General features: G+C 39.5%; 1 protein-coding gene across 2 annotated transcripts in view; it reads right to left on the bottom strand.

Annotated features, from left to right (window-relative positions):
* Nucleotides 1–642: 642 nt before the first annotated feature.
* The window catches only part of PEBP4 (phosphatidylethanolamine binding protein 4), a 257,724-nt gene continuing 241,431 nt past the window's right edge, over nt 643–16,935 (bottom strand). For both annotated transcript variants that reach the window (XM_070765245.1, XM_070765242.1), the window contains exon 7: nt 643–1,877. In XM_070765245.1, the coding sequence (XP_070621346.1) occupies nt 1,786–1,877 (92 nt within the window). In that variant the 3' untranslated portion in view covers nt 643–1,785. The remainder of the gene's footprint in view (nt 1,878–16,935) is intronic.

Raw genomic sequence — 16,935 nt, 5'->3', positions numbered from 1 at the left:
CAGGCAAAGGGAAGATCGCTTAGCCAGCAAAACACGGAGGATTGCTTCACTCTTAGCACCTGGTTAGGGCTGAAAAAAGGCTCAGCTGATTGTCGGAGGGAGCAGCAATGAAAGAAGCAGGCAAAGGGAAGATCGCTTAGCTAGCAAAGCACAGAAGATCGCTTCACTGTTAGTACCTGGTTAGGGCTGAAAAACGGCTCAGCTGATTGTCAGAGGGAGCAGCAATGAAAGAAGCAGGCAAAGGGAAGATTGCTTAGCTAGCAAAACACGGAGGATTGCTTCACTGTTAGCACCTGGTTAGGGCTGAAAAAAGGCTCAGCTGATTGTCGGAGGGAGCAGCAATGAAAGAAGCAGGCAAAGGGAAGATTGCTTAGCTAGCAAAACACGGAAGACCACATTAGCACCTCGTTAGGGCTAAAAAAAAAGTTTAGTAAAAACTACATTTGTAGTATAAGACACACCCAAATTTTGAGCATCTTCCAGTACTTGGGGGGTATTACAGAAAAGAGTAGTTCCTCAAAGAAGAAATATTGATACCAGGAAAAAAAAATACAATAAAAATATAATATAATATGAGGCTTATGTCCAATTTCAGTGAGGTTCCATTTCCCAACCATGCAATAAAAAAGCTTGAGAAAGCAATGATGAAATGCTGTTTTTAATTGAATGCTGAAGTAAATGGCAGGTATTAATTCAAGAGTGAAACATGGATGTGTATTTGCAAATAACACGTAGCCTGGGAAGAGAAATCATGAATGGTAGTGTCATAAAAGAGTATACGAAAGTAATTTGATGTCAAGCAAATATCTAAAACAAAAGGCTGGAACATGTGTTGTTGTTGCTCATGAGTAGGCTATGGACCGTTTAATAGTAAAAAAAAATCTTTGGGGAGAATATTCTTATATATACCATATTTTTCAGACTATAAAATGCACTTTTTTGTCTCTCAAAAGGGGGTGAAAATGTCTGTGCGTCTTATACACCAAATATTGCCAAAGCCACGCCGATCTGGCAACAATTTTTTTGCCTCCACATGCCCTGTTTTGCGGGCTTTTTTTGGGCTTTTTCAGGCCTTTATTCAGTCCTTTTAGCCTCTTTTTTGGAAATATTTATGAGGTTTTTTTCAGCCCATTATTGAAGCTTTTTGGCCCCATTTTTGGCTTAAAGCCTCAAAAATGAGCCAAAAAAAGCCTCAAAAATCACCCCAAAATTCTCAAAAATAGGCAGAAAAGGGCTGGAAAATGACTTGCCCAAAAAGGGCTGAAAATGGAGCACAGAGAGGCCAAAACCTTTTATTGTTGTTGTTTTCCTCTTTTAAATTTAGGTGCGTCTTATAGTCAGGTGCATCTCATAGTCTTAAAAATACGGTATATATAATCACAGTTGGATTAACAGAATTCATATTCGGCAGAAACCTGAGCTGGTAAGGGGCCATGTTTCAGTGTTTAAGGAATTATTATAGGTTGGTGGCTATATTGTCACTTTGCTTCCAAGCTAATATGAAAATATGGGCATATTTAACTCTAAGGCCATACATGTTCTGCAGTGAATGTGCTACATTTTCTGTTATATACTTGGTGGGGACGATTATGTCAGATGAAAAACATAATGAATCCTAAAATAAAATCATAGCCTACTGATCATGCAAAACTCCAGCCCATGTTTGTTGAATGAAGAGAAAGATTCGCTTTGATTTGGGAGCGTTTTTCTGCTCCACAGGGAAGAAATCAAACTAAATCATTGAGAGTCATGATGGTGATACTCTTGGTGCTTCTATCGGTATTACTAGTCATGGTAATCCTTAGTGATAAACTGGGTTGAAGCCACAGGTGTTCCAAGATGAAACCGATCCACAAAGTTGTTTATGTTCCAGGAACCTGGAAAGGAAAGAGAAAGATCTAAAAAACCTTGCTCTTAGAAGCGATAGGGCCCGTGATACAGTTACTCAATGGGAAATTAGGCAAACTTTTCCCATATGCTGCAAAATTTGCTGGTAAATTTTTTTTCCACGTATGGAGCTTGGTTGAAAAGAAATGTACACTGGAAAGGAGGCAAATCAACTGTATGGAGATAAAACCAAGATGACGTTTTGGCATCTTCTAACCACAACTTTTATCTCTAAAATCAGAATCTTGTGCTCCTATGTTGAACGGTTTTGAAGTTTCAAAATCACTGGGTCCTTTTGAAAGGTAGTATCTGTTTCAAATGTGTTTCTTAGACACCAAACTCTAATGCTCTAGGATCCGGAATTCACAGAAAAATAAAATTACATGAGCACAATTTTCTGACGGCAAAGTACCTTTCCTGCCAAGGAGAACCAGAAAAAACCATCCATCTGGATTCTGGAATGCTCCCTGTCACAACTAAGAAGGCTTTGTTGATTTGTGGCCATTAATTGCATTTCCACTCTAGATAGGTGTGTTGTAGATTTCAACATATGTATCCTTGGATTGTGCCTGCCAGTTTTTCTGGTCTGACACTATAAAATGTTTCACATTTTGGCCTGTGCCTTGGTTACATCAGGCCCAACAGAATTAGGAAGAGGAAAGCAAACTAATTCTCTCTGGATTATTTAAATGTTGGCCTTTAACTTCAGTTGTCGCTCAATCTGCTTTTAGGATGTGAAATAATGAGACATTACGTGCCACTAAGTCATTATTGACTGCAAACAAAGAGATTTATTTATTGATTTATTTATTGGTGTATATGATTTACAGATAAAGTGTAAAAGAAGTATAAACATGATTGTGAATATATAAGAAGTACAAGCATGATTATTATGAGTGCATGATATTTTTCGAATATATGGGGACTTTAGGACAGGGACAGTAGGCACACTGGTGTGCTTATGCACGCCCCCACTCTTAGGAATGGGGTGAGGTCAACGGTAGACAGAATAAGGTTAAAGATTTGGGGGTTTGGGAAAGAAACTGCAGAGTTGAATAGTGAATTCCAGGCATTGATCACTCTGTTGATGTAGTCGATTTTTTTGCAATCATGTTTGGAGCGGTTTAGATTAAGATTGTATTTTATTTATTTATTTATTTGTTTGTTTGTTTATTTGTTTGTTTGTCAAAACATGTACAAGATAGCAGGTACTCATATAAACATACTTTGCTTTTGTATATTCATATAATATACAAAAGCAAAGTAGGTACAAATAAGTTTGGACAATAGGACAGTAAGACAGGGATGATAGCACAATGGTGGACTTATGCCTTTACAGAATTCTTAGGAATGGGGTGAGGTTGACTGTAGACAGTCTAAGGTTAAAGTTTTTGGGGTTTGGGAAAGAAACCACAGAGTCAGGTGGTGCATTCCAGACATGTGCTCGTGTGTTGTTGTGGTTGAAGCTGAAGTAGTCATTGACAGGTAGGACATTGTAGCAGATAATTTTGTGTGCTACACTTAGGTTGGATCGAAAGTGGCGGAGTTGTCTAAGCCCAAAATTTCAAGTCTGGTGGCATAAAGTGTCCTGTTGTGAGCAGAGGAGTGGAGGACTCTTTGCGTGAAGTATCTCTGGACTTGCTGGGTTGTACTAATGTCCGAAAGGCAGTGCAGGTTCCAGACTGATGAGGTGTATACTGAAACCAGAATTGGATTAGTTTCATGTCTCTTAACCTGTACAGGAAATTTTTGCTGCTACACGCTGTGAAGAATTTATAACTTAGTGGCAGCATGAATAGTTATGCATGTGTCCATATGTGTTTCTAAGTCAAAAGTAAATGGCACAGAAGCATTAACAAGTGGCATCTTCTTTTCGGTCCACGCCTGATACTACAGACAAAGAGATACTCTTCCAACCTCTATGGAGAATTATACTGCACTTTCTGATTTTGACATGCTAGCCATTCATTACAAGACACAGGTATATTATAGTTTTTTTTAAAAAAAAACTGAGGTTATGTTTTCATTCTGAGTATTTACTCCATCTTTGGCTGTTCACGAAAATGTAAGCAGAGCCAGAAGAATAATAACTAAGTATATTTAGGATAACAGTTTTTCCAAACTTAGAAACATAGAAACATAGAAGACTGACGGCAGAAAAAGACCTCATGGTCCATCTAGTCTGCCCTTACACTATATCCTGTATTTTTATCTTAGGATGGATATATGTTTATCCCAGGCATGTTTAAATTCAGTTAATGTGGATTTATCTACCACTTCTGCTGGAAGTTTGTTCCAAGGATCTACTACTCTTTCAGTAAAATAATATTTTCTCACGTTGCTTTTGATCTTTCCCCCCAACTAACTTCAGATTGTGCCCCCTTGTTCTTGGGTTCACTTTCCTATTAAAAACACTTCCCTCCTGGACCTTATTTAACCCTTTAACATATTTAAATGTTTCGATCATGTCCCCCCTTTTCCTTCTGTCCTCCAGACTCTACAGATTGAGTTCATTAAGTCTTTCCTGATAACTTTTATGCTTAAGACCTTCCACCATTCTTGTAGCCCGTCTTTGGACCCGTTCAATTTTGTCAATATCTTTTGGTAGGTGAGGTCTCCAGAACTGAACGTAGTATTCCAAATGTGGTGTAAACGTGCTGTCCTTTCATTCTTCTTGGGAGTTCCAGAAGTTGCAATTTGATCAGTAAGACTGCAACATGGAATTTTATTTCACATACTTTCGGGACAGAAGCAGTGTCCTCTTTTTGCAATTGTTTTCCAGCATGGCCCTGGTTCTTAACTTGGAGATAATGTCTGGCCATTAGAATTGGTAAGACCGTTTTCAGATCTGTCTTTCACTAATCTGTCTAATCCAGAACTGGTATAAAATGTTTAACTACTTGAAGCAAATAGCAAAGCAAAAACAGCTCCTATTTCTCATACAGGAGTCACGTGACCTTAATTTGAATTTGTAAAGCAAATGTTTGCGTCGTACTGGAGGTTTTCTCTCCTCACTCCCCCAACACCCATTTCCATATGGTTTCTGTTTAATGTAATCTATAGCTGAAGAAGTTTACAAAGTTTACTATGGTATTCTATAACTCCTTGGTTAGTCCTCTTGAAGGTCAGTGGGTGGGTTAATCCTGGTTCGGCCCGGTTCGGTGAACCAGTATCTCTGGCAGTGGGAGCTCTGGCCCCCCGCTAGAATGCTTCTGCGCATGCACGTAAGTGTCACACACAAACACATGAGAAAATAGGTAGCGACCGGATTTACAACCTACTATTATTGATGATCAGGAGTGGGTTCTAGCTTTCCTCGCTACCAGTTCGCTTCCTCCTGTGCAAAGCCAATTTTTTTAAAAAAAAGCAAAAAAGAAAACCAAACCAAGATGGTAACCGCATGCACAGTGCTGGAAACTTGGTTTCTTTGCACGCTCAGAAGAAAAAATAAATTCCATTTAAAAAATAAAAATAAAAATAAAATTAAAATTAAAAAAAAAAGATGGCGGTCCATCGACTGAACTAGGTCGGTGATGTCATCATGATGTCACCAGCTGGTCACTACCAGTTCAGGTGCGCTGGTTCGAACCAGGAGGAACCCCTGTTGAAGATGTTACCTTAACACAGTGTTTTTCAACCAGTGTGCCGTGAGACATGGTCAGGTGTGCCATGGGGAAATTAAATTACGGTCCGCAGAGGCCATTTATCCGGCCTGCCGCTAGCCGCCTCCATCCGAACATAAACATTCCCCTCGCAATCCCTCCAGCTATCAGCAACAGGAAGAGTGGAGGCACAGGGAATGCTCACTGACCAATCACCTTCTAGGATTCATCCCGATCACTAGCGATGGACCGATAGCAGGCCGCCTCTCATCCACACCCAGGAAGGTCCCCGCTTGGGCTGCCGTGCACTTGTCATTGTGTGGCCGTGGCGAGTAGTTGAAGCTGTTACTCCTCCCTTTGATCCCGATTTCTAACCATGGTTTAAAGCTAAAGTTTGCTGATCTTCCTTTGGATAGTTTTTGGTTATCTGTCGCCAAGGAGTTCCCCATTCTGGCCAACAAAGATTGCTCCCATTTTCAACCACATATCTATTTGAGCTGAGCTTCTCAAGCTTGACTGTGATAAAAACTAAAAGACTGAGAACTGTTGAGGAAGAGCTTTGTTTGTGTCTTTCTATCGTTCCTGCCCTTTTGTGTTCATCGAAACAGGCCCAGGTTTCACACTAAGTGAGTATAAATACATTTAGAAACTATATTATTAACAAAAAGAGGGCGGGGAAAATATTTACTGACCCCTCACATCCTGGACACAAACTCTTTCAACTTCTACCCTCAAAACGTCGCTACAGAGCACTGCACACCAAGACAACTAGACACAAGAACAGTTTTTTTCCGAGCGCCATCACTCTACTAAACAAATAATTCCCTCAACACTGTCAGACTTTCTACTAAATCTGCACTTCTATTCTACTAGTTTTTCTCATCATTCCTTTCACCCATTTCCTCCCATGTTGACTGTATGACTGTAACTTGTTGCGTATATCCTACGATTAGAAACATAGAAGACTGACGGCAGAAAAAGACCTCATGGTCCATCTAGTCTGCCCTTATACTATTTCCTGTATTTTATCTTACAATGGATCTATGTTTATCCCAGGCATGTTTCAATTCAGTTACTGTGGATTTACCAACCACGTCTGCTGGAAGTTTGTTCCAAGCATCTACTACTCTTTCAGTGAAATAATATTTTCTCACATTGCTTTTGATCTTTCCCCCAACTATTTTTAATAATATTGCTTCTTCATTGCTTATTTGACCCCTATGACAATCATTAAGTGTCGTACCACATGATTCTTGACAAATGTATATTTTATTTTATGTACACTGAGAGCATATGCACCAAGACAAATTCCTTGTATGTCCAATCACACTTGGCCAATAAAATTCTATTCTAATCTATATGTATAATACGTACTGTGTTAGAATGTCATTTTGGTTAGTGGTGCGCGCCAGGATTTTGTAAATGTAAAAAATGTGCCGCGGCTCAAAAAAGGTTGAAAAATCACTGTCTTAACTAATACACTACATGCTAGACATTAATAGCATGATTCCTCCACCCTCGGGCTCTTTCTGCTTCTCTGCTAAAGGATAGACGGAGTCTGCTAGGGACTTTTCCCAGGCCTAGTTCCTAAGCCCGCCAGCTGGGAGCAATGGGACAGAAACTGCCAAGATAAGTATTCTGAGAATGGAAGGGATTTGATGAAGCCATGACACAGGATTAAGATGGAAACGGAGGATCAGCTGGGTAGGAACTGTTGGATTGTTAGGGCCCCACCTGGACTTGCCCATGTTGCCTGTGTAATGCTGCAATTGTCATCGAGCTGGGAAGGCTACCTGCTTTATCTAAATTCAAATCTGAGTGTTTAATATATATCACGAAATGACCCCGAAGCTCTTGCAAAAGGATTAGCCAACTGCAGTTGCTTCACCAGCTGCCTCCAAGGCAATGGATCCATTAGAGAACAAGGGGCGATGTAGCTGACGTGAAGGAAGAACCAGCCGAAAAGCGAGTTGCTACACGCTTACAGGCTTGGGAGTCAATGGTGTTCAAGGACGAAGAAGCTGAAGAGGTTTTAACAGCGAAGAAGCTGCAGTTTCACTACTGCACAGTCAGCCCTGAAGTGAGCCTGGCTGAAGCCGTCTTGGAGCTGTGTTGGGCAGAGCTACTTGGACCATAACCTGTTGAGCAGAGAGAGTTTGCGTACATGGATGTTAAACCTACCAAGTAGCCACAGTTAACCACTACAGTGTTCCCTCGATTTTTGTGGGTTCGAACTTCGCGAAAAGCCTATACCACGGTTTTTCAAAAATATTAATTAAAAAATACTCTGCAGTTTTTTCCCCTATACCACGGTTTTTCCTGCTTGATGATGTCATATGTCATCGCCAAACTTTTGTCCGCCTTTAATAAATATTTTTTTAAATAAACTTTAATAAATAAACATGGTGAGTAATAATCTAAATGGTTGCTAAGGGAATGGGAAATTGTAATTTAGGGGTTTAAAGTGTTAAGGGAAGGCTTGTGACACTGTTCATAGCCAAAAATAGTGTATTTACTTCCGCATCTCTACTTCGCGGAAATTCGACTTTCGCGGGCGGTCTCGGAACGCATCCCCTGCGGAAATCGAGGGAACACTGTATACCTAATTGAAGTCTTCAATGAAACACAGCAGCAGGCTTTCTTGTAAAGATTACTGCTTTTTTATCAAACTGCTTCTCTAAATAAACTATCATTCAAAACTTTTATATAACTATTATAATATCCACCACTGCAAACATTAAGCACTAACCACTAAACTACAAACCACTCTATAACGAACAACTTACTGTAACAAACCACTTTGTATCAAACCACTCTGTAACAAACCACTCTCTGTAACAAAGCCACACCCATGCAAGTGTGTTCCTCTTTATATAGGTTACAGCCAATCAGGTTGCAGCACAATTAGCAAACCCAGCATAATTACATGCTGGTTATGGCTTACATCAGCCTCTCCCATGGTTACAAATCATTTACTTGCATTGTGATATTACCTTCAGAAATGAACTTATTTCTGACATTGGGGTTGCTACACAACTGTAAAACTGGAGGGGTAAAATAGTTCATGACTATTAAATGGGGGGGGGGAAGGGAAAACATTTACTTTTAATTAGGTGAAAGCCGTGGGAAACTTCAGAGTTGGTTTTCACCAGTTTGTGCCAATATGTGCCAGCGATGATGAACCTTTCTTTCCTCGGGTACCAAAAGAGCATGTATGCATGCTATCGCACATGCACGAGTGCCCACACCCATAATTCAATGCCTGGGGAAGGCGAAAACAGCTTCCCTTACCCACCGGAGGCCCTCTGGAAATGGACTGTTTCCCAATTTCTGGTGGGCCCAGTAGGCTTGTGTTTTGCCCTCTCCAGGCTCCAAAGGCTTCCCTGGAGCAGGAAGAAGGTAAAAACGCCACACCCCATGTCCTTGAAAGCTCTCTGGAAGCCAAAAATGCCCTCTCAGAGCCTCTGTGTGAGCCAAAAATCAGCTGGTGGGCACACACATGAACATTGGAGCTGAGCTAGGGTGATGCCTCGTGCGCCAGTAGATATGGCATCGGGTGCCAACTGTGGCACCCATGCCATAGATTCATCATAGAAACATAGAAACATAGAAGACTGACGGCAGAAAAAGACCTAATGGTCCATCTAGTGTGCCCTTATACTATTTCCTGTATTTTATCTTGCAATGGATATATGTTTACCTCAGGCATGTTTAAATTCAGTTACTGCAGATTTACCAACCACGTCTGCTGGAAGTTTGTTCCAAGCATCTACTACTCTTTCAGTAAAATAATATTTTCTCATGTTGCTTTTGATCTTTCCCCCAACTAACTTCAGATTGTGTCCCCTTGTTCTTGTATTCACTTTCCTATTAAAAACACTTCCCTCCTGGACCTTATTTAACCCTTTAACATATTTAATTGTTTCGATCATGTCCCCCACTTTCCCTTCTGTCCTCCAGACTAGACAGATTGAGTTCATGAAGTCTTTCCTGATACGTTTTATGCTTAAGATCTTCCACCATTCTCCAGAACTGAACACAGTATTCCAAATGTGGTCTCACCAGTGCTCTATATAAGAGGATCACAATCTCCCTCTTCACTATATTAAACTGTTCTTTGAGGAACTCAAGAGTCTTGGGGTTGGTTTTTCCATGGGTGCATTCCTTGGGATGCTAACACCTTCATGCTTACAGACTTGGGAGTCAATAATCTTCAAGGGTGAAGAAGCTAAAGTTTAACAGCGAAGAGGCTGAAGTTTCACTACTGTGTGGTAGAGGGAAGGTCCTGCTCTAGAACAGGCCTTGCTGCCTGACCTTGGTATACATACAGTGACATCTGAATAAATGATAGGGAAGTGCAGTCATGGAGCTCGAGTGGCTACTTTGATTGAGAGAGTGCAAGTTGCGCAATGCCAGGTCATTCATGTTTATCCAAGGGACTTGCCATTACTTTTGGAGGAAGCAAATCCGACTTACAAACAATAATTGGTTTGCAAAGTTCTAGGAACAGCCTATGCAGAAAGTCTGTTTGCACAACATGCTTAATCAGGTTAGTTAAACGGCTTGTAAAGCGTTTGTAACAATATGCTAGCATGGTTAGCTTTAGAAACAGAAACACAGAAGATTGACGGCAGAAAAAGAACTCATAGTCCATCTAGTCTGCCCTTAAACTATTTCCTGTATTTTATCTTAGGATGGATATATGTTTATCCCCGGTATGTTTACATTCAGTGACTGTGGATTTACCAACCACGTCTGCTGGAAGCTTGTTCCAAGCATCTACTACTCTTTCAGTGAAATAATATTTTCTTATGTTGCTTGTGACCTTTCTCCTCCAGACTACACAGATTGAGTTCATGAAGTTTTTCCTGATAAGTTTTATGCTTAAGACCTTCCACCATTTTTGTAGCCCGTCTTTGGACCAGTTCAATTTGATCCATATCTTTTTGTAGGTGGGGTCTCCAGAACTGGACACAGTATTCCAGATGTGCTTTAACCTTCCTTAGGAGTTCATTTGTTCTGCACCAACTCAATCCTGTTGATTACGTTATGATTAATGTAGTCTGTAAATCCAAAACATGGTTTAATAACCAATAACCAATAACTAACTAAGAGAAAGGCAATCCATCCTAAGATAAAATGCAGGAAATAGTATAAGGGCAACTAGATGGACCATGAGGTCTTTTTCTGCCCTCAATCTTCTATGTTTCTATCCCTTGAGTCTTGTGGGAGTTTGAGATATTTCTGCACAGATTTCAAGCACCCAATTCTTCTTTGAAAACCCACATTTTTCCCCTTTGAATTTTCCTGATTCAGTCCACTTTTGACATTGCTTGTCTTTAATATCCTGCTCGTAACCTAGTGAAAAATATTGCTGATAAGAAAGCTGACCTCAGGATCATTTTATTTAATTTATTTGTCAAAATTTGTACAAGATAACAGATGTGGTATAAACAAAAGCAAAGTAGGTATAGGTATAGTGAAAACCCTCATTGTGTATTGGACAAAATAAATATATAAAATAAATAAATAAATAAAATACAGTAGGTATAGGTATAGTGAAGTACAGTATTATGTTTGTTTATGTTTATGTTTATTTAGATTTGTATGCCGCCCCTCTCCACAGACTCGGGGCGGCATACAAAAGGGCTCAGCAACAATTCCAAAGAAAAGAATAAGAAGTTGAGCAAGGACCAAGAAGAAAACACTTTTAGTTGAAAACGATGACTTTGGAAACAGATGTTCCCAACTGGCAACTTGAGATGTCATTTCATTACTTTAATGAGCAAAACCAAAATTGGAGTAAACTATGAAACCCACCCTGTTGGATGAAATATCCAATAACCCCTTACCATTTCCCCTCTACTCCCACTGCAAATTAGAGATTGAAAATGGTTTACGAATACATTGCAGTCTTTATGGCTTAAATACAAACAGGGCAGCACACTCGCTAATCTTGTGTGTGGATGACTCACCAGCACTACCAACCAACAAGGAGAAGGGGGTGGAAGAAAGTCAACCACAATGGGTGAGAAAGGCTGAAATCCAAACTGCATTGGAACAATGAGGGACTTCACACTCGACTTACTCCATGTCTGCAGCTCATTTCCTGCAAAATTATATCATGGCATCTTGCTCTTATTGAAGCTTTTGCTTATTCTTAGAAGCTGGAAATATATAGCTAACCTCTGCTCTCGCCATTGCTGCCCTTTCCCTGGCCAGATGGAGAGAGTGGAATATACTGGAGGCTACACTACTTTGCTCAAACTACGACTAAGCACATCTGTCTGTCTGTCTGTCTACCTTTTATATCTATCTATCTATCTATCTATCTATCTATCTATCTATCTATCTATCTATCTATCTATCTATCTATCTATCTAATATAAATCAATCAATCAATCTAATCAATATTTAATATCTATCTATCTATCTAATATAAATCAATCAATCAATCTAATCAATATTTAATATCTATCTATCTACCTACCTACCTATCATCAATCAATTAATCTATCTACGTATGTCTCTATCTATCTATCTATCTATCTATCTATCTATCTATCTATCTATCTCTATTAATCTATGTATGTCTCTATCTTCTATCCATCCATCCATCCATCTTCTAATATCAATCAATCAATCAATCTAATCAATATCTATCTATCTATCTACCCACCTACCTATCATCAATCAATTAATCTATCTACGTATGTCTCTATCTATCTATCTATCTATCTATCTATCTATCTATCTATCTATTAATCTATGTATGTCTCTATCTTCCATCCATCCATCCATCCATCCATCCATCCATCCATCCATCCATCCATCCATCCATCCATCTTCTAATATCAATCAATCAATTAATCAATCAATCTAATCAATATCTATCTATCTATCTATCTCTCAATATCAATCAATCTAATCAATATCTAATCTCTCTCTCTCTCTCTCATCTAATATAAATCAATCAATCTAATCAACTTTCTTCTATGACTTTGATATTCCAGTTCACAGTATGGAACAGTATTGGGTCCCTATTGGTACAGATGGGGACACCACACTGCTAGTAAAACTGGAGCTGCACCCACTTTCAGTCTCTGGCTTGCGTGCATGCGCGTCCCAGCGAGATTTTGTTTTTGTGCATGTGCAGAAAGCAAAATCTTGCAACGGGACACATGCGTGCGAGAGATTTCAGTGATTTTTTTGCTTCTGCACATGCGCAGAAGCAAAAAAGTTACCAAAATTTCATGCGCATGCACATCCCCTGGTGAGACTTTGCTTCCTGCACATACATAGAAGTCTGACGGCAGAAAAAGACCTCCTGGTCCATCTAGTCTGCCCTAATACTATTTCCTGTATTTTATCTTAGGATGGATGGATGTTTATCCCAGGCATGTTTAAATTCAGTTCCTGTGGATTTACCAACCACGTCTGCTGGAAGTTTGTTCCAAGCATCTACTACTCTTTTCAGTCAAATAATATTTTCTCAAATTGCTTTTGATCTTTCCCCGAACTAACCTCAGATTGTGTCCCCTTGTTCTTGTGTTCACTTTCCTATTAAAAACACTTCCCTCCTGGACCTTATTTAACCCTTTAACATATTTAAATGTTTCAAGTGTATCCCCCCTTTCCTTTCTCTCCTCCAGACTAGACAGATTGAGTTAATGAAGTCTTTCCTGATAAGTTTTATGCTTAAGACCTTCCACCATTTTTGTAGCCCGTCTTCGGATCCGTTCAATTTGATCAATATCTTTTGGTAGGTGAGGTCTCCAGAACTGGACATAGTATTCCAAAAAAACTAAGAGTTCTCTTTTTGTCCTGCTATCAGCACAGCTGGAATCTTATAATTTATCTGCCTTGTTAACCGGGGCTGTTCTGGGTGAATGGGGTCCTAAAGATTTCCCACCAAGATTAATGATGTCCTAGTGGCAGTAAGCGGGAATCCTTTTTGCTCTTCACAATAGCCACAGAGTCTTAAGGATCTTTGATTATGTTGCTAAACACACTCCTGCAGTCCCATTCATTTAACTCAAAAGACAAGACCGGCCAACTGGTAATCCCTACCGAGAAGCCAGCTGGTAAATTTAGGCAAAAGCTAATTTTCAAGGGATGCTCGGACAATCACTGAATTTCTTCCCAATGCCTAGGAACCTTCAAATTCTCTGCACCTTATTGGGCTGGCAGGAATATCGGGTTATATAGGAGAACTACTATATAAATTACAGTTTATAGTGAGCTGCAATTTAATTATACTTTGCTAGCCAATCCTAACAGCTGCTCAAAACACTGTGCTTCTATAGCGAGAAAGTCTGCTTGATATCACATTAATACAACATTTCACATTTAGGATAATAATAATAAGATGCTGAGAATAAGGAACTGACTATGTCTGACCCTGAGAATATAATTTCCTTTTGATTATAACATTTTAGACACCTCCACCCCCAAGATTCTCCTGGGGATTTTTAAACGCTGGAATCTTAAACACCCAAGAACTTTGTATATTTTAGTGTTAATTAGGAAGTTTATAATATGATGTTAATGAATTTTAGAACCCACCAAATTTCCCCCCCTCCTTTAGTGCATGGCTTTGTGTGCATATATAATAATAATAATAATAATAATAATAATAATAATACAGTACAGAAAAACTGTAACTCAGTGTCGTATGGACAGTTGGCGGAACAAAGCATTGCATGGCCAGTTCTTGGAGAAGATTGAAGGCAAAGTGGATAAAGAAAAGACCTGGTCATGGCTTACAAGTGGAACACTCAAAAAGGAGACAGAAGGACTGATACTGGCGGCACAAGAACAGGCCATTAGAACAAATGCTGTCAAAGCCAGAATTGAAAAATCAACAATCCAAAGTGCAGACTCTGTAAAGAAACAGATGAAACAATCGATCACGTACTCAGCTGCTGCAAAAAGATTGCACAGACTGACTTCAAGCATAGACATGATGCTGTGGCACAGATGATCCACTGGAACTTGTGCCGGAACTACCATTTCCCAGTGGCAAAGAACTGGTGGGATCATAAGCCTTAAAAAGTGGTCGGAAATGAGCAAGCAAAACTACTGTGGGACTTCCGACTGACCGAATTCTGAAGCATAACACATCAGACATCCTGATTGTGGAGAAAAAGAAAGTATGGATCATTGACATCGCAATCCCAGGAGACAGCAGAATTGAGGAGAAGCAGCTAGAGAAATTAGTGAAATACGAAGATCTAAAAATCGAGCTGCAACAACTCTGGCATAAGCCATGAAAGTGGTCCCAGTGGTACTTGGCACGCTGGGCGCAGGGCCAAAGGATCTCAGCGGACACTTGAAAACCATCGGAATTGACAAAATCTCCATCTGTCAATTGCAAAAGGCTGCTTTACTGGGATAGGCAAACATAATTTGCCGCTACCTCACGCAGTCCTAGGTGCTTGGGAAGTGCCCGACTGGTGATAAAATACAAAATCCAGCATAGTGATCTCGTTTGCTGTGTTGTATTGACATCATCATCATCATCATCATCATCATCATATATACTTCTTGAACTGGGAATGTAGCTTGATGCAAAGTAAGATTCCAGATTCAAACACCAGCCACGGAGCAGTTGCAGTTTACCATCCCATTTGAAGCACACAAAGCCATCTGCAGAAAATTAAAAAATAATCTGTGAATAGTATCTGCCTACAACTTGAGGACTAACGGGGGTGGTGAGGAGCTTGGCCTGTCTGCAAATATCTGTTACTTCTCTTTATTAATTTTACACAGTATTTATTTTGTGCAGCTGTATATGTATGTGTAAGCTGTTGGCTTTGATGAGTGGATATTTTGTCAATGCATATTTGTACGAAAATCAAAAATTTGCTTTGGTAAAATGTGTTTGTTAGTGGTATTGGTAGGGCCAATATGTGATTTGATTATTTCGTCCCATTCTTGTAGTGAAATTCTTGGCCAAATTACTTGTCCCTACACCTCATCAATTAGTCTGTGACGTGGATGGTGGGAGAGAGAACGACAAATTTTAAAAAGCGGTTTGGAAATCAAACTCTGCAAAATAAATTAGATTTCTGGATAAGTTATTTATCTTTGCTTCAGCCAATTTCCTACTGGAGAAGAGGAATCTGGTCATAGCACTTTGGCGATCATTTGGGAAGAATACTCATTGCTTTTTTCTCAAAATTCTAAATCTGCCCTCAACAATCTGAAGGTTCCAAAAATGACCGAAATAGTCCCACAAAAGCAGCAGGTTCTCAAACTGATAGTGTTTTTTATCAAATTTCATCACTGGGATGAGCAAAATTAACAAATAGACATCATACCTGAGCTTATTCTAATTTTTGAAGTAGTGGTTTTAATTTGCAGGGTATTTCCTAATATTTTCTGAGTTTGCTGTTGAAGCAATCCTACAATAAGAGCTCCCATTCTGGAAACCGTTATCGTAATACATTTAGCATATCTATATTTTATTTATTTATTTATTTATTGGATTTGTATGCCGCCCCTCTCCGTAGACTCGGGGCGGCTAACAACAATGATAAAAAACAACATATAACAATCCAATAATAAAACAACTAAAAACCCTTATTATAAAACCAAACATACACACAAACATACCATGCATAACTTATAATGGTCTAGGGTGAAGCAATATGTCAACTCCCCCATGCCTGGCGGCATAAGTGAGTCTTGAATAGTGCATTAAAAGTTAAGCTATAAAGTCAGAACAAACCAGGGGTGAAATCCAGCAAGTTCTGAAAGGTTCTGGAAAATAGTTAGCGGAAATTTTGAGTAGTTTGGAGAATCGGCAAATACCACCTCTGGTTGGCCCCAGTCCCATTTATTCTCTGCCTCCTGAATCCCAGCTGATCGGGAGGACATGGGGATTTTGCAGTAACCTTTCCCCCCTGGAGTGGGGAGGGAATGGAGAATTTGCAATATTTAATGTAATCTAACTTGGCTTTTATACCGCCCAATCCCATGGGACTCAGGGTGGCACAGTGTTACAAAAAGTTAAAAATAAATAACAAGATAAAATAATTTACAATAATAAACAATAAAAGCAGTAAAAATAAAAACCCTTATACTAACAATAAAAACCTAAACATCTATTCAATCAAACGCACCTACATACAAATCAGTCACAATTTGGCTGTGCTTTCATATCCTTCGCCTGCCACGCTTACCAAACCACGTCCACAGAACCAGTAGGGAAATTTTTTGAATTTCACCGGCGGTCAAATAGTGTCCACTGAAGCACATCACTAAGAATGAAAATGTCCATCAAACTGTATTTTATCTTAGGATGGATATATGTTTATCCCAGGCATGTTTAACTTCAGTGACTGTGGATTTACCAACCACGTCTGCTGGAATTTTGTTTCAAGGATCTACTACTCTTTCAGTAAAATAATATTTTCTCAGGTTGCTTCTGATCTTTCCCCCA

The sequence above is a fragment of the Erythrolamprus reginae genome, chromosome 12, assembly GCF_031021105.1.
Source record: "Erythrolamprus reginae isolate rEryReg1 chromosome 12, rEryReg1.hap1, whole genome shotgun sequence".
Lineage (NCBI taxonomy): Eukaryota > Metazoa > Chordata > Lepidosauria > Squamata > Dipsadidae > Erythrolamprus > Erythrolamprus reginae.
Note: the sequence above shows the minus strand (reverse complement) of the source record. Positions and strands in the feature narration are given on the sequence as shown.